The sequence below is a fragment of the Trypanosoma conorhini genome, assembly GCF_003719485.1.
Source record: "Trypanosoma conorhini strain 025E chromosome Unknown Tco_14.4_contig_00446, whole genome shotgun sequence".
NCBI classification, from domain to species: Eukaryota; Euglenozoa; class Kinetoplastea; order Trypanosomatida; family Trypanosomatidae; genus Trypanosoma; species Trypanosoma conorhini.
In genome coordinates this window covers 1-15,925 of record NW_021704535.1, presented here as the reverse complement: position 1 = coordinate 15,925, position 15,925 = coordinate 1, and the positions used below count along the sequence as shown (strand labels likewise).

Below are 15,925 nucleotides of genomic sequence, written 5' to 3'. Positions count from 1 at the left end.
GTTTTGTTATATATATATATATATGTGTGCAAATAATAACTAGAACTTTGGTTTATACGCCCTCATGTTGCGCGGCGTCGCGGCACACGCGGTGTGGCGGCCAAGCACCCACGTGCTCGGTGCGCTTCTTCTTTTCCTCCTTGCGTGCGTGGGCGTCAATCCTGCTGACGCCCGTGTAACATCGCCATTCTCGGACGCGCGTCGCCTGAATCGGACCTCAAGAGCTCTGGAGTTGCTTGCGATCAGCGGGTGCGAGCGGCCGTCGCGGCCTGGTAGGAGTCGGGAAACGTACCGATGTTTCGCCGACAGAGCGTCGAGGCGTCCCGTGACGCTCACAATCCGTGGACGGGGGTTTCCGCTGGACGCCGCCGTGCGGATCTGGCTGCGAGAGCATTCCGCAATTCCACTCCGCTGCGGGGAGGGAAAAGGGGAGTGTGACTTGATTAGTATAGAGTGCGTCAACGTGCGGCGGTCGGCAATGTTCCCGCAGCAGCTTTTGTCATGCACGCTTCCACACCCTTCCACGAAGCTCCAACAGAAACCGCACTGGCTCCGGCGGCTCGAACAAGGCGCCATCTGGATGGATGTAGAGCTGCAGCTGATGACAAGAGAGGTTATGAATGCAACCGACACGCAAACTCAGGAACGCGTTACTATTGGGGTTCTGAGCCGTGCCGTGCAGTTAACTCTTGCCGAGGATACTTCCAACGCCGGAATGGACGAGAGCGATCTTCACACGTTGTCTGAAGACCCCCTGGAACTTCTTTTTCAAAGCAAGGATGGCTTGTCGGATGTCCATAGCCAGTGGCTTGCACTCGGCATTGGCGGATTAAGGGGCGAGTTGCATACACTTTACCGCCGTGTCTTTCTTAGCCGCCTCTCTTCTCTTCGTGGTGTGGTTGAAGCGTTAAAAATTCCACACGTACGTGGGGTGCTACTGCACGGTCCCCCGGGTAATGGAAAGACGCTCATTGCCCGCACCATTGCCACCTTACTCGATGGCAGTGCGAGGGTGACGATTGTCCATGGAGCCGACATTCTCTCAAAGTACGTGGGGGATTCTGAAAAGCAACTGCGAAAGCTCTTTATGAGTGTTGCTGACGAGGGTGATGAGGGTGATGAGGGTGATGATAATGTGCCGGGGAAGAGACACGAGGGGCTGAGAGGAGGAGAGGCGAAGAGGCAACTGCATATCATTATTATTGATGAGATTGAGTCGCTGTTTAGGCGACGCGGGGGGTCGAGTGATGAGAGCTCCGCCAAGGCCCTCTACGATGGTCTGACAAATGAACTGCTGACGCTCATGGACGGCTTGGAGGGGGCGGAAAACATTCTCGTCGTTGGCCTTACCAATCAGCTGCACGTCATTGACCGTGCGTTGCTTCGTCCCGGTCGGTTTGAGGTGGTGATTGAGATCCCCCCGCCAGATCTTGAGGGGCGGAGGGAGATGCTATTTATCCACACACGTGAGCTGCGCGCGGGCCACCACCTCGCACCCGATGTGGACCTGGACCTTTTGGCCACTCGCACCGGGGGGTTTTCGGGGGCCGATGTTGCCGGGATGGTCAGGGCAGCCTCGAGCTACGCGTTGGTACGGTACCGCGATGCTCTTGGGAACACCTTTGCGGAACCCGGCGGTGCGGCCGCCGAAGACGCACGCAACGCGGTACAGCAATTCCAGGTATCGAATGAGGACTTTGAACTTGCTCTGCAGGACGTATCGGAGGGCAAGGCGCAGACCACGCCAGGGGACCAGCTGGGTGATAGCTATTATAATAATAGGAATGGTGAGAAACATTTTCCAATTGTCGACTACGATGGTTCTTTCAGTCGGAACAAGAAGGTGGCGCGTCGGTTGCTGCAAAGTCTCCTCCGCAGCCGTGTCGCGAGTGCCGCTGTTATCATTATTTACGGTCCACCCGGCACGGGGAAAACCACACTTGCCCTGGAGCTGCTGCGACTTGGGCGCTTTGACCCCGCAGCGTATCTAACCGGCAGGGTGCTGCACAGTCACTCGCAGGATAATCCTTTGGATGAGATGCTCGCCACCCTGCGTGGTGCGCTTCACGCCAAAGGGAATCGCAGCATCGTAATTGAGAATTTAGAGCATTACCTTCGAGGCAGTGGTCCGATGGCTGGCGAGGTTTTGAAGTTGGCCCTCCAGGAGTTCAGAGAGGCCACCTACTCACAATTACCTTCCCACGTTCCTGGGGCCGCGGAGAGCACCTCTTCCCTTGGCAAGCGCTTGCTGATTTTGACGACCTCCGAGAAAGAGGTTCTGCATGACTTGATGCAAAGCAGTTCGTACGATTTGCTGCTTTCCCTTCGCTTGATAGAACGCAAAGACCTCATGCCGTTGTTGCATCATTACTTGATAATTCCCTCAAAAATGCCAGCCGCGGACGAGGTGCTACGCGCCTATCCGCCACGACTTAGCTACCGTCAGTTTCTGAGAATTACGGATCTTGCATTGTGGAGGGCGCATGAGGCCCAGCAGGGTGCTAGTGCCGCTGGAGATCACCAGGACGCCGCGTTGTTCTCCAGAGTAAATGCCCTTTTTCTTCAGGCTGGACGCGGCTCCGTCGGAGACGGCAATGCGCTTTCTCTCAACAGCAAGGAACATTTAAGGAAATTTGCTGCTGCTGTTCAGGAGATTGTGTCGGCGATGGGCTTTGTGGACAACTTCCATGACTTGTTACCGGTGGATGACACTGTCGACGGGGACGAGATTTCCTGGTGACCATCGCAGCTCTCGCCCCCTTCCAGGGTGTGTGTGGTGTTGTTTTTTTAGTTATTGCCACTTTTACCAATTTGACGTCTTGATGCTTGCATGCTTGCACTGCCTGCACCTTTTCCCGTTCCTCTCTCTCTCTGTGTGTGTGCGTGAGGGAGAGAGCGAGAGAGAGTGATAGCATAAATGCGTCGTCGTCGTCGCCGTCATGCTGATGACGGCCCTTGTGTGCACAACTGCCCGTCCTTTTTTTTTCTTCCTTCTTTTGCTGCGTTGAGGATATTTATTTTGGCTTCCTTGTTCGTTCCGCCGGCACATGTTTCGTGGGGTCTGCGTTCTTCTTGGGGCGGCGAAGAAGGTGCACACGGCGGCTGCCGCGGGCGCGGCTGCCAGGGCCGCGGCGGCGGCGACGGCGCCCAACCGTGAGGCACGGCCACTCTACCTGGACTTTCAGGCCACCACGCCGCTGGATCCACGCGTGCTTGACAGGATGCTGCCGTACCTCACGGAGCAGTACGGGAATCCGCACAGTCGGACACACCGTTACGGGTGGACGGCGGAAGCTGCCGTGGAAAAGGCACGCGCGGAGGTGGCCGACCTCATTGGCGCCAGTCCGAAGGGTGTGTTCTTCACCAGCGGTGCCACAGAGTCGAATAACATCGCCATCAAGGGTGTGGCGTACTACAACAAGGGCAAAAAGAACCACATAATCACACTTCAGACGGAGCACAAGTGCGTCTTGGACTCCTGCCGTTACCTGGAGATGGACGGCTTCGAGGTGACGTATCTTCCGGTGGAGAAGAACGGTCTTGTTAATCTGCAAACCCTTGAGAATGCTATTCGTCCCACCACCGCCCTCGTCTCCTGCATGTACGTCCACAACGAGATTGGGGTAATACAGCCTATACGCGCGATTGGAAAGTTATGCCATGAGAAAAAAGTCCTTTTCCATACCGATGCCGCTCAAGCCGCGGGCAAAGTACCCATTGATGTGGAGCGTGACAATATTGATCTCATGTCTCTTTCCGCGCACAAAATTTACGGCCCAAAGGGGTGTGGTGCCCTCTTCATGCGTCGTCGGCCCCGTGTGCGTGTGCGTTCGCCTGTCAGCGGTGGTGGACAGGAGCGTGGCGTGCGAAGCGGCACCGTGGCGACGGCGCAGGTGGTTGGGATGGGTGCCGCCTGTGCGATTGCCAAGGCGGAAATGAAGCGGGACTCTGAACACATTTCACGACTTTCAAAGCGTCTGCTGCAAGGCTTGCAAAGTCGTTTGCCGCACATAACCGTCAATGGCGACCTGGAGGCGCGATACCACGGCAACCTTAACATCAGTTTCGAGTGCGTCGAGGGTGAGAGTCTGTTGATGGGGATGAAGAATGTGGCGGTGTCGAGTGGGAGCGCCTGCACAAGTGCCTCGCTGGAGCCAAGCTACGTCCTCCGGGCGCTTGGTGTTGGGGCAGAAAACGCTCATACCTCCATTCGCTTTGGACTCGGCCGTTTCACCACGGAGCGGGAGGTGGACGTGACGATTGAGGAGTGCGTGCGCAACGTGGAGCGCCTGCGTGAGATGTCGCCGCTGTGGGACCTGCTGCAGGAGGGCAAGAGCCTCGCGGATGTGGAGTGGCGGTAGGCGGCAGCCCGCGGGACGCCAGGAAAAGGGCGAGCGAGGGCAAAAGGGCAGAGCTGCGAAAGCGACTGACGGAGTAGTTGGTTAGTGTGCCGCGCAGAGGCCAGAGGGGCGGACCCGCAAACTGGCACGGATCGGCACTGTAGTGGGGGGGAAGTAAAAACAACCAAAAAACAAAGGGCAAAACAAAACAAAACCAACAACAACAAAAAAAGTTTGGGGCGGGAGGGGAGGCGAAAAGGAGGAAAAAACAAACATAACACACACGCACGCACGCACGCACGCACACACGAAAAATAAGTAAGCAATGCACACGCATGTGTTACGTGCTTTTCGTGTTCCCACGCGAGGCTTCAAATTTTTTTTTTGGCTCCACTGACGCACGAGGGTGCGTGTGCTGTTGGCTGGCCTTGCCGCTCTTTGCCGTCGTGGGCCCTCGCTGCTTGCGACACTCACCGGCGTCGCCTCCTTTGGGCGTTGCGACGTTGCCCTCGCCTGTCATTCGCGGCGCCGAAAAAAAAAACAACAACAACGACATGATTCCCTCCCCGTATTCTTCGCTCCTCCTCCCCACACGCCCACCCTCTCCCTGTCTCTCACTTTCTCTCACACACACATAAACACACACACAGACATGCACGTGAGCAGTGTCGGGAAGACTCCCACGGAACATGTTTGTCGTTTGACGTCTCTTTCCTTCGTTTCTTCTGCCTCGGGTTGCCTCGTTTCTGTTGCATTGAAAGGTTGGCCAAGAGGCAAATGTCGAGTCAGATGAAACGGCTCATGAAGCAGCGACAGACTGGTCGCTACTATCGTGGCCAGCAGCAGGCACAGCAGCGCCGTAGGGATGATGCTGACGAGAGAAGCACTCCACGGGCGCAGAAGCGGGCCCGTGGAGAGGACGGAATGCATCCCGTTTCTACAAATGGGGACGAGGAGATTGAGCGGCTTGGAATCATCCCCAAAGTCACGCTTGACGAAATGGGTGGACTCGCAAAGGAGATCCCGATAATCAGGGAGTTGATTGAACTGCCCATTCGCTCACCTCATTTGTTTAGCCGGCTTGGGGCCGATCCTCCCTGTGGTGTGCTACTCCACGGCCCTCCTGGCTGTGGCAAAACCAAGCTGGTGCATGCCATTGCCGGTTCGCTACAGACGCCATTGTTTTTTGTGGCGGCACCAGAAATTGTGTCCGGCATCAGTGGCGACAGCGAGGCGAAGTTGCGCAACCTCTTCATGGACGCCATCAGCGCGGCACCGAGTATTGTCTTCATTGATGAAATTGACACCATTGCAGGACGCCGGGACCAGACGCAACGTGGCATGGAGGGCCGCATCGTGGGGCAGCTGCTGTCTTGCATGGACCAAGTCTCACAGGCATGGCGGCAGGAGAATAAAGTCGTCTGTGTGATGGGGGCGACAAACCGCCCAGAGGCGATCGACACCGCCCTGCGGCGCGCAGGTCGATTTGACCGTGAAATTTCTCTCGGCATTCCAACCATAGCTGAGCGGCAGAGTATTTTAAATATCATTTGTCAGAAACTGCATGTCGCGTCAGATGTGGATTTTTTTGAGCTTGCGAATATGACGCCTGGATACGTTGGGGCAGATCTTCACCTTTTAGTGAAGGAGGCCTGCATTTTAGCTATTCGTCGCAAGTATACCGAGCTAGAGAAGGCGGGCGAGCTTGAAAACCCCAACACGGAGGCGCTCACGTCGTTTGCCGTCACCTTTGCGGAGATGAAGGAGGCCACAAAGCGGGTCCAGCCAAGTGCGATGCGAGAGGGGTTCACCACAATTCCCAATGTTACCTGGAACGACATTGGCGCCCTGGAAGACGTACGTGAGGAGCTTTTCACGAGTATTCTGCAACCTATTCGCGCCCCCAGGCTGCACAGGCGCTTTGGTTTGGATCACCCTGTGGGGGTGCTCCTCTACGGCCCTCCCGGCTGCGGAAAGACGCTTGTGGCGAAGGCAATTGCAAACCAGTCAGGCGCCAACTTTATCTCCATTAAGGGGCCCGAATTATTAAACAAGTTTGTTGGTGAAAGTGAACGGAGTGTGCGAATGGTGTTTGCGCGCGGACGTGCGAGTGCTCCGTGTGTGCTGTTTTTTGACGAATTGGACGCGCTTGCGCCTCGTCGTGGGTCAGACCGTGCCAACCCAAGTAGCGAGCGTGTCGTGAATCAGTTGTTAACCGAAATGGACGGGGTTGAGGGGCGGGAGGATGTGTACGTCATTGGGGCGACAAACCGACCTGACATGATTGATCCCGCCATGCTGCGTCCAGGGCGTCTGGATAAGCTCCTCTACGTGCCGCTTCCCTCCGTCGAGCAGCGTGCCTCCATCCTGGCGACGCACGCCCGCCGCTACCCGATTGAGGCTTCGGTGGACCTCAACCGCATTGCCCATGACCCACGACTGCAGGGGTTCAGCGGGGCGGACCTCGCGGCTCTCGTGCGGGAGGCATCGCTGCATGCCCTCAAGAAACTGTACCATGCCTCCACCACCGAGGAGCTTGACTTGTTGGAGCGCAACCTCAGTGATGAGAACTGCGCGAAAACCCTGCTGCCGTCCGTCTGCGGCGACGATTTTGAGGCCAGTCTGCAGAAGGTGAGGCCCTCCGTCACTGCGGAGGACCGGGAGAGCTATGAGTTGCTCCACCGGCAGATCATGCAGTCGGCGAAGGCCACAGGCTAAGAGGAAGGGAATAGAATTTCGCCTCCCGCGTGTCCCGAGAGACGAAAAAGGCGGGATAAGGAGGGAGGGGGGAGGAAAAAAAAAACAGCAACAAAAAACGAAGCAAATCGGAGAGACAAACAAGAAAAGGTCCACATCACACTTATTCTGACTTTTTCTTTTTTTCTTCGTTCTTTCTCCTTTTCTGTTTCACGTAACGGCCCTCTAATTGCTGGAAGGGGCAAATGAGATACGCGTGGGTGGTTTGATGCTCGTGGCGAGGGGAGTGCCACGGCCGCCTTCTCTCCCGCAGCCTTCATCGCCTCCTCCCCTTCTTGCAATCCGTTCCTGACAGCCCCTATGTTTCCTCCCCCTATTTCTATTCCATTTCTTTTTTTTTTACAGCGGGGCAATAAATTCCGGGTGTGGTACAGTAGAAAAAGGAGACGGATTTTTTCAATTCGTTTTTTTTTTCTGTGTGTGTATTGTGCTCAGCGGTGTCATCTTCCTCTGTCTCTAGTCTCACATTGTGGTCCGGTCCAAGGCGATTGCCGCGGGTCGTCCTTATTTGGACTTTATTGCCTAACACAGGAAGTCGCGGCGTCACCCGCCCGCCTAGCTGGACCACACGCACTCACCTACACATACAACCACCGTGCTGATGCTGCGTTGCACGCTCGGCTGCCGGGCGCTGCCGACGGTGGAACGGCGCAAGCGGAAGGGGCAACCAACGCGGCCGGGACTTCCAGATCTTCCAAAGAGTGCGGGCGGCTACGTGTTCCGGCAGTTGCGTCCCTACCTCCCTATAGCGTGGCAGTATGGGTGGCGGTGGAAAATGCTCCAGGGACTGTGGCTCGGCTCAGCCCTTTCCTTTGCCGGTTATTTGCTGTACGTTATTTACCTCCGTGACTCCGATGAGGCCATTGCTGCCAAGGCGGCAAAGTACACATATGTGCGAAACGAGCGGGGAGAGGTGGTTGACATTGGCTACAAACCGCTTATTGATGCCAGCCGCCGTGCAGAACGACGGGCCCGACGGTTACTGGAGGAGGAGGAGGATGAATGAGCTTGACGAGAGTTTTAGAGCAACTGTGGTGTGGTGTGGTGTGGCGTGGCGTGGCGCGGCGAGAAACCGCTTCTTTGTTGTTCTTGTTTCCACTGAACGGGTCGCCATGCGATGGCGTTGCGTGCTTCATCACAAGTGTGGTCACGGTCTTTGTTTCTTCCCGTGGCCGTCGCGCTTCGCCGTGAGGGAAAGCGGCGCCTGTGCTGAAGCTGCCTCAACGCCAATTTTTTCCAGGCTGTTCTTGTCTTCCTCCTCCTCCTCCTCCTCCTCTTCCTTTCATTTCGTTTCCTTTCCTTTCGTGGAGGCGACCATAATAACACTGAGGTGGAGTGCCGGGGGAGGGGGTTGGAGGCGGGAACGCGGTGAGCGCAAACCACGCGATGTCTGAGCAGCGCGAAGATGCCACGCTGGAGGCTGCGACGATGCCGCTCACGGCGCAGTGCGTCCGGGCGGTGCGGCATTTCCACACCCACATTCTTTTTCTCGAGGATGCCTTCTTTAGCGCCGACCAGCAGAAGCAGGAGGCGTTTGACGTGGCGCACGCCTTCCTGGCGCCGGTGGACGCGTCGCGCTACCTCGCACCGGAGCAGATGGAAGGGGCAGAGCAGCGGCTGCAGCGACTTTTACGCTCGTTTGAGGCTGCCTGCCAAGACGACCTCGCAGCGCTCCGAGAGGAAGGGGATGCGTTGAAGCAGCGTATGGCCCACACTATTGCCGTGGCCGAAGAAAAGTGGGGGGCGGCTGAGCGTCGCCGCCAGGAAGAATTTGTGGAGATGTCTGTTGCCTGTCAAAAGGAGGTCGCCGCCATGAACGCCGAGTTGCGGTTGGGTGTACTCAGCTGCCTCCAGGAGGGCCGAATGAGTGCGGTACTGGAGGAGGCCTTGACGGCGAAGGTGGACGAGCTGCGAGTGCTGCAGGGGCAACTGGAAGAAATGACGGCGTCACGGATGAATGCGTTCACGGAGCACCAACAGCTCCTCCAGGAGGAGCGGGAGCGGCATCGGGAGCGTTTCTTGGCGCTACAAGAGGAGACTACGAGAACCGTTCACGAGTTAACGCTGGATCTTGAGCGGCAGCAGCACCAGCACCTGCGAGAGATTAGGGAGCTGCGGCGGCAACACATCGCCCAGGTGAAGGACTTGGAGAGACAACTGCACGGCGAGAGGGAGGCACACGCCAGCGAGGTGCAGCGGCACACGGAGGCGATGGATCAATCCCGAGCAGCACTGCGGGAACTGGGGGAGGCGGAACAGCGGCTTGCGCAGGAGCTGCGTGAGCAGCAGTTGCAAGCAGCGGAGTGGCGTCGGCGCTACACTGAGCGGGATACGCAGGCAAAGTTGGAACGGGTGGAGCAGCAGGCGATTGCGGATGAGTTGCGCGTCGAGGAGGCGCAGGCGTTTCGCAAACAGCTGGTGGATACCGTGCGCCGCCGTGCCGCCTCGCCGTTTGATCTTGCCAAGTCCACCGGCACACCGCTGCCAGGGCGTAGTGTTCCACACTCCTTTTCCGTGGCTGGGGGGAGCAAAATGCAGGCCCGTGAGTCAACAGGGGCCACGGAGGGGTCGCTTTCGTCATCGTCTTCTCCTCATGGGAGGCGCACAGTCTTATTATCTGCAGTTTCGTCTGAAGGCCCTGTTAACCCATATGCCACCTTAACGCTTCACAAGCCAACGCCAAGCTACGTCCGGCTCATGAACTTGTGTGAGCAGGTAAAGAAGCATGTTGCGTGAAACTGACGCGTTTGACTTCTTGCAAATCGATTGTGAACTCGTTTCTGCTTCCACATACTTTTTGACTTTCCATCCCTTCATGTATTTATTCTGGCGTACATACACAAAGTCTATCGTGTGGGTGTTTTGTTTTTATGTCCCTCTTTTTTTTTAGCTTTTTTTTTTTTACTTTCTCAAGCCGAATGTAATGAACCCTCCCCTCTACTTCTAATAACCGCGATTGACGCGCATTACTACGATTGCCTGTACCACTTTGCGTTTCTCCCTCTCCTCTTCCCTCTTCCTTTCCCCCTCGCAATCGGTGTGTCTCTCCCTCTCCCTCTCCCTCACTCTCTGTGTGTGCAGCTTGAAAGGGATTGCAAAATAAAAATAAAAATAAAACAATTACCTCCGACGGAGGCTGCTGTATATAATTTTACCCGTGGAGGTGTGAAGCGAGTACGTGTTTTTTTTTTTTTGTGCCTTTGTGTTCAAACTATGTTTCTCTTCTGTGTTGTGCCGTCTTCGGCGACTGGGAACTTTTCTGCAAGCGAGGAGGCGGAAGAAGCCAAAGTAAAGGGGGAGAGGAGCTGTCTGCCACAGACACAGATACACAGAAAGCCACACCTACACATAAACGCAAATACAAGGAGGACACATATTGCGGTGGCACCGGGGGCTCGCTATGAGTGAGCGGGTGGAGCAGTCCCTTCCACCCGTGTCCGAGAACTGCGTTTCTGCGTCTCCTACAGCCCCGCTGCCAGCTGCCTCCACTGCGTTGCGAGACATTCCCCACCTCGCCTCACTCGACTCAACATGGGGAAAGGGGACGCCGTTTAACACCGGTCTGAGCGCAGCCGCCCTGCCGCTAACCTCGACTGCGGGCGGACGTGGCGGCATCCCAAACGTCCACGGCCGAAGAAAAGGGGGTCCCATGACTTTGTACGTGCGTTCACCCAGCGTGGAGAACAAGGAGTTTGGCTCAAGGGATGATATAAAGGAATATAAGCAGGGGGACGTGCAGGAAGAAAACGTATTGTCTCCCGCGGAAGGTGATACCGAGGAAAGCTGGTTCAGCCCTGTTCTACAAGCGCTCCATATGGGAGCAACGGTGACACGGGCTGTAAGGAACGCGTTCCCAGGGGTTGTGAATCCCCCAAAACGTAGATGTGGCTTCACGGGACTGCTCTTGTTCATCTTCTTTATGGTTGTGTTTATTTTTCTTTTGCACGTGGCGGAGGATCGGATGCAGTGGCTCTCCCGCATTGTCACGTATTATAACGAACAAAATCTGCTGATTGCCACGAGTTTGACGGAGCAGATGCTTGAAAAGGCAGATGAGTTGAATGAACTCATGAAACCGTTTAAAAGAACCCCTGCCGCTGCTCTAGAAAAGGCAACGAGGACGCTGGAGGGAGTGACCGAGCTGCGTGATGCGAGCGTGGAGCAGCTGCACTCCCGCATGCTGTATCCAGGACCGGTGGACGATGTCAAGTTTTTGCTGGAGGAACACGTGGCCTACAAAATGAACCTGGCGAGGATGGTTAAGGAAGAACTCCAGTGGCTTGATGAAAAAAAGCAGGAATCGTATGGCCGTCGAACCCACCCCAACGAAGCTGCGTTGGACAGGAAGCGATTAGGGACGAATGGAAAGGTGACACGCGACAACAAACTCACGGGCGCATCACGGCAGCAGCAAGGGCCTTCAGCGCAAGGGGGTGTGTCCCGGCCGCGGATTGAGGTCACTGTGCCGAAAAAGGTGCAAGAAGTCACTGGGGGTAAGAAGGAGCACTCTTCCTCTTACTTACTGGGTCGCGTCGTGGCGGTGCTGGTATTGTTTCTCCTCACTGTATTATATCTTCGCCTCTAGCAGACGTGGCTAACATGCACCTCCCCCCCTCGCTGTACAAGTACATATGTACACACACACATACACATATATATATATATATATATATATATATATATTTCTGCTTTTCTCGCTCTCTTTCTCTTTTCCCCCGTGTCTTTGCGTGAGAGACGAGGGTGTCGGAGGTTCTCGGTAAAATACCCTGGCTTTCCACCTTGCTTGCGTCTCGTTGCCCGTTATTTTGACTGAACTACGCGCAGCTGAACTTTTTTTTTTGCTTTGCTTTCTTCTCATTCCTTTTTTTTTGTTCTCCCTGTTTGCGAACTTTTTTTTCTTCTTCTTTTGCTTCGTGCAAAGAGGGGTTTTCAGGCATCCGGCAACTCTCACTTTCTCTCTCAGCCACTGCTTCTCGCGGTGGCGGTTGACGTGGTGGCTATCGACGGCGGAGAGGAACGTTACCGCGCCGCTGACCTGCACGGCGGCAAAGCCCCGACGGCAGAGCGAGGGACGCGACAAGGAAGATAACGGCAGGAAAAGAAAAGAAAAAACTGTATTCTGTCGATGCTTCGTCGCCTTGCTGTGGGGCCCGGTGTGCTGCTTCATCTGCGGTTTGACGGAGCCGCAGGCGAGGCGGGGCGCGGCCCAGTTCGGTACAAGCGGCTCCCGGCTAGTATGCAGCCCAAGCCACTTGCGGAGAACTTCACACCCTTCCCGCTGCCCAAGTACGATGAGGACTTGGGCTACGGCCCTGTGCGGCTGCGCAACATTCCTGACATTGAGGAGGCGAAAAAGCGACAGCAGCAGCGAGGCGCGGCACTCATGGAGGCAGCCTTGCGTGAGGGTGGGGAGGCGCGGGAGCAGACGCAGCTGCGGTTTAAGGAGGAAGGATCCATGTTGGCTTCTTCGTCTCATGACGATCCTTCCCCCGTGGATGCCACAGAGGGAGTTGCAGACGAAGACACCTTGGGCGGCTACACCGTCTCCCGCCACTACCCTCTCATCGACCGGCTGGAGTGCAACCGATCCCTTGAGGATCTCCTCTTGCAGTTTGTGCGGCGTCCACAGGTGGAGGCTCGCTGCGCCGCCTTGGCTGATATGGCCTCCACAATTGCGATCCGCAGTGATGCGGAGCTGACACGTATGTTTGAGGAGGTGAGCAGCCCATTTGCTCACGACGGCAGGGGGCTCAACTTTCTTGTCACCACAGTCAGGAAGTTTGGCCGCCCGTACGGTGTCACGAATTCCCTTGTGACCGCCTACGTGAACTTGATGCATGCGGCCACCGTTACCTTTCTGCAGGAGCAGCCGTGGCGTCTTTCCCGTTGTCCTGCGTTGACCATTCAGCTTCTTCATTTTATGGCCCTCATCAAGGTGTTTGAGCCCAATAAATGGTTTACGTCGTCGGTCCACGCACCATCGAACCGTGCTGACTACAAGCACCCGCGCGGGACGAACCAGACGACGGCGTTTTGGGGAACCGGTGAGGCAGTTTTTGACGCCATGGTTAACCTAGTACGCCGCGACGAGCACGATGGCGTCCCTCACCTGCTGGAGTTATGCACAGACGAAGAGCTTGTGGACCTGCTAAACGGCTTTTCGGCGGTGATGCCAAGCGGAACGCCTATTGGTGGCGTTTTTAAATCCATTATGGACTGCTTTTTGCGGCGTGTGCGGAGTCATGCGAAGAGGGCGCTGACGATGCAGGACATGGCGACGATGGAGCGGATGTATCTGACCTCCGTTATGGCGGATGCGAGCAGTGAGGAGTTGTTGCAACTTCTCTTGGCTGACAGTAGTTGTCCGCGAGGACCTAACTTCTTTGCGGCCCTTTCGCGCGGGAAGGCGACGGCGTTAAATGCAAAGACGTTTGACTTGCTGCAGACGGCGATTGACGCAGCCAGTGCAAATCACGACACTGCCACGCTTTTGGCGCTGCTTGAAAGCGGCTCGGAGGCGTTACTTTCAATGACCGATAAGGAGCGCGCCCAGGAGTTTGCCATGAGAAACCATTTTGACTACCATATCTTGCGCTCCTTCCGGCACTTTGCTCTGGTCGCGGACCGCCTACGCATGGAGCAGCCGAGCATCTCTGCCCGCATTCCCCGCTCAATTCGTGACGTGCAGGCACAGTTGTTCGCCGCCAACGCCGCCAAGCTGCACTCCGTCGACGCGCACGCGGCGGTCTCCGCGGCTTCCATGCCCGGTTATGTCTCGCCCCACCCCACCCGTCGCCTTGCGCGTCCCTTGATGACAATGCTGTCGCAGCTGGAATACCTCAACACTGTGGACTCTGTCTTCTTGTTGCACTCTTCACTGATGGCAAGCTCAACAGATCAGCTTGTTTCCGCCGTGCGGCGGCTTCCGAGCGGGAAAGACAGCCTGATTGTCTCTTTGAGTTGTCTCCGTGAGCTCTCGGTGAAGGCTGCCACAAGTGCCAAGCCGAGGGAGCGGGAGGCTTGCGAACGGGCGCTTGAGATCCTCGCCTACGAGGTTGAAAAGGGCCGAGTGGTGCTGTTGCCATTTAGCGAGGAACTTCGTCTCCACGATGCGGGGACCTACTGCGACGAGGACCTCATCCTCTGGACCATCGCCGCCTTTTTTGCCAGGGAGATGCCGCTGGTGAAGGTGCACACGCTGATGCACAGCGACTGCACCGCACGCACGCCCTACCGATTCCTCAAGGGCAGACACAACCTCCTCACCTCGTCGCGCTCGTTGCACGACAAGGATGCACCGCTGCTGAGTGCACTTCACAGCAAGGAGTTAAAACTTGTGACGCGGAACGTAAAGCTACGAACGGCGTTGCGTGACCGCAAGTGCACCTTGTACCACTATAATCCGATACGGGCCCGATTTGTCTACCGTCGTGATAAGGCAATGTTTGACAAGTACCACACGACTGCACGGCACCTGGCGCCTGGATTCAGTCGTGGGGCGTTGCACCATGACTGGCGCGGTCTTGGGGTTTACACGCCTGACCACCCACAAGTGCCGTACCGTCGCCTCCCGTGGAAGCAACGGGAAGCGACGTTGAAGGCGGCGTGATTCTTGTGGCCGCACAAGCAGTCGTTGCGCGTTCACATTTACGCACGCACAAATTCTGTTGATACAAACTGGGCTACAAGCGTCCGTGCATAGAATATGTGCGGAGGCACACTTTTTTATTATTGTTTTCGTTACCTCGGTTATCTCACGGACTGGGTTTCCCTCTTTTTGTTTTGGTTTTTGTTTTTGCTTTTGGGTTCTACTGAGGGAAGGACAGTGTGAATTCTCCGGGGGGCGCATTACTTCCCGTACACAGACGTGCGGAAGGGATACAGTGGCAAGAAGAGACACCTTTATTCGGTGAAAGACGCCCAATATGTGGACCAATCAATTCACGCTTCAGAAGCCACAATCGCAACAAACGCCGGAGGAAAAACATGAGCAGGCTTTAGTGACGGCGAATGTGTTTATTGAAAACAACCGCAGTCTAGTGCGAAAAGCAATAGACAAGTACCAAAGCGTGGCGGGCAGCAATTACTGGACGTACGGCTACATGGGCGGGGCCATGGTAACAACTATGGCGGCTTGCCTTTCTGTTGGGGGTCGCGTGCCCTTTTTTCGCAACTACGCAAGTTGGATATCGCTGGCGGGCGGCTACTTTGGCGGCAAGGCCATGCTAGGAGTTCACAATTCGTACAATTTGGCCTCTGTCGTGCGGGTCATCAACACCTCGATTGATGAGACGCGGAAGATGGATGAGCAGTACGGGTTCAGCATCTCTGAGTACGCCCGGGAGGTGGATGCGTTGCAGCAGATGAAGTACGAGCTGATGCCGTACAGCACAGAGGCGATTGAGGCGCGAAAGCATGATGTGAAGAGCATGCCGCTGGATGAGAGGGTAGATGCACTCGTGGATGCGTACGAGAAACGACGACACACGGCCGGCCAGAAGAAGTGAGGAGGGGTGGGGGTGGGCGACGGCGGGGAAAGCGATCAAAAGCAAAAGAAAATGACAAAAAAAAACGGAAAAAAAGACAACGACAAGAAAACGATGAGTAAAACACTTTCGTGTGTGTGTGTGTTGTTTTTTTACGTACACGCACATATAACGTCACCGAAAGCTCTCGTCTCCTTCACGCTATGAGAGTGGCGTCTAGGAAGGGGGCAACGCGAGGGAGAAGTGAGTTATGGGGGTGGAGCCACACAGACACACACACACACACACACACACACACACACACACACACACACACACACACACACACACACACACACACAC

At 56.0% G+C, this 15,925-nt stretch overlaps 8 protein-coding genes across 8 annotated transcripts, besides 16 other annotated features; all 8 read left to right on the top strand.

Annotated features, from left to right (window-relative positions):
* Window positions 1-7: 7 nt before the first annotated feature.
* Window positions 8-24: a microsatellite.
* A 40-nt stretch (window positions 25-64) lies between these two features.
* Window positions 65-2,740, top strand: Tco025E_06549 (putative vesicular-fusion ATPase-like protein; the record flags this gene model as incomplete). The annotated part of the gene is made up of 1 exon (XM_029373424.1): window positions 65-2,740. The coding sequence occupies one exon, from the start codon at window positions 65-67 to the stop codon at window positions 2,738-2,740; it is 2,676 nt and encodes an 891-aa protein (XP_029226470.1).
* A 145-nt stretch (window positions 2,741-2,885) lies between these two features.
* Window positions 2,886-2,912: a microsatellite.
* An 8-nt stretch (window positions 2,913-2,920) lies between these two features.
* Window positions 2,921-2,939: a microsatellite.
* Window positions 2,940-3,047: 108 nt separating this feature from the next.
* On the top strand, window positions 3,048-4,361 carry Tco025E_06548 (putative cysteine desulfurase; the record flags this gene model as incomplete). The annotated part of the gene is made up of 1 exon (XM_029373423.1): window positions 3,048-4,361. One exon carries the CDS (start codon window positions 3,048-3,050, stop codon window positions 4,359-4,361), a length of 1,314 nt encoding a protein of 437 aa, XP_029226469.1.
* A 161-nt stretch (window positions 4,362-4,522) lies between these two features.
* Window positions 4,523-4,572: a microsatellite.
* A 46-nt stretch (window positions 4,573-4,618) lies between these two features.
* Window positions 4,619-4,650: a microsatellite.
* A 315-nt stretch (window positions 4,651-4,965) lies between these two features.
* Window positions 4,966-4,993: a microsatellite.
* Window positions 4,994-5,117: 124 nt separating this feature from the next.
* On the top strand, window positions 5,118-7,058 carry Tco025E_06547 (putative vesicular transport protein; the record flags this gene model as incomplete). Its single annotated transcript, XM_029373422.1, has 1 exon — window positions 5,118-7,058. The coding sequence occupies one exon, from the start codon at window positions 5,118-5,120 to the stop codon at window positions 7,056-7,058; it is 1,941 nt and encodes a 646-aa protein (XP_029226468.1).
* Window positions 7,059-7,210: 152 nt separating this feature from the next.
* Window positions 7,211-7,248: a sequence feature (A-rich).
* Window positions 7,213-7,244: a sequence feature (GA-rich).
* A 450-nt stretch (window positions 7,249-7,698) lies between the features above and the next one.
* Window positions 7,699-8,103, top strand: Tco025E_06546 (uncharacterized protein; the record flags this gene model as incomplete). The annotated part of the gene is made up of 1 exon (XM_029373421.1): window positions 7,699-8,103. One exon carries the CDS (start codon window positions 7,699-7,701, stop codon window positions 8,101-8,103), a length of 405 nt encoding a protein of 134 aa, XP_029226467.1.
* A 25-nt stretch (window positions 8,104-8,128) lies between these two features.
* Window positions 8,129-8,164: a microsatellite.
* A 183-nt stretch (window positions 8,165-8,347) lies between these two features.
* Window positions 8,348-8,378: a microsatellite.
* Window positions 8,379-8,483: 105 nt separating this feature from the next.
* Tco025E_06545 (uncharacterized protein) lies at window positions 8,484-9,833 on the top strand (the record flags this gene model as incomplete). The annotated part of the gene is made up of 1 exon (XM_029373420.1): window positions 8,484-9,833. One exon carries the CDS (start codon window positions 8,484-8,486, stop codon window positions 9,831-9,833), a length of 1,350 nt encoding a protein of 449 aa, XP_029226466.1.
* Window positions 9,834-9,957: 124 nt separating this feature from the next.
* Window positions 9,958-10,000: a sequence feature (GA-rich).
* Window positions 10,001-10,093: 93 nt separating this feature from the next.
* Window positions 10,094-10,168: a sequence feature (G-rich).
* A 329-nt stretch (window positions 10,169-10,497) lies between these two features.
* Tco025E_06544 (uncharacterized protein) lies at window positions 10,498-11,682 on the top strand (the record flags this gene model as incomplete). The annotated part of the gene is made up of 1 exon (XM_029373419.1): window positions 10,498-11,682. One exon carries the CDS (start codon window positions 10,498-10,500, stop codon window positions 11,680-11,682), a length of 1,185 nt encoding a protein of 394 aa, XP_029226465.1.
* Window positions 11,683-11,748: 66 nt separating this feature from the next.
* Window positions 11,749-11,780: a microsatellite.
* A 146-nt stretch (window positions 11,781-11,926) lies between these two features.
* Window positions 11,927-12,010: a sequence feature (GA-rich).
* Window positions 12,011-12,222: 212 nt separating this feature from the next.
* Tco025E_06543 (uncharacterized protein) lies at window positions 12,223-14,706 on the top strand (the record flags this gene model as incomplete). The annotated part of the gene is made up of 1 exon (XM_029373418.1): window positions 12,223-14,706. One exon carries the CDS (start codon window positions 12,223-12,225, stop codon window positions 14,704-14,706), a length of 2,484 nt encoding a protein of 827 aa, XP_029226464.1.
* Window positions 14,707-15,022: 316 nt separating this feature from the next.
* Window positions 15,023-15,604, top strand: Tco025E_06542 (uncharacterized protein; the record flags this gene model as incomplete). The annotated part of the gene is made up of 1 exon (XM_029373417.1): window positions 15,023-15,604. One exon carries the CDS (start codon window positions 15,023-15,025, stop codon window positions 15,602-15,604), a length of 582 nt encoding a protein of 193 aa, XP_029226463.1.
* Window positions 15,605-15,640: 36 nt separating this feature from the next.
* Window positions 15,641-15,676: a microsatellite.
* Window positions 15,677-15,846: 170 nt separating this feature from the next.
* Window positions 15,847-15,925: a microsatellite.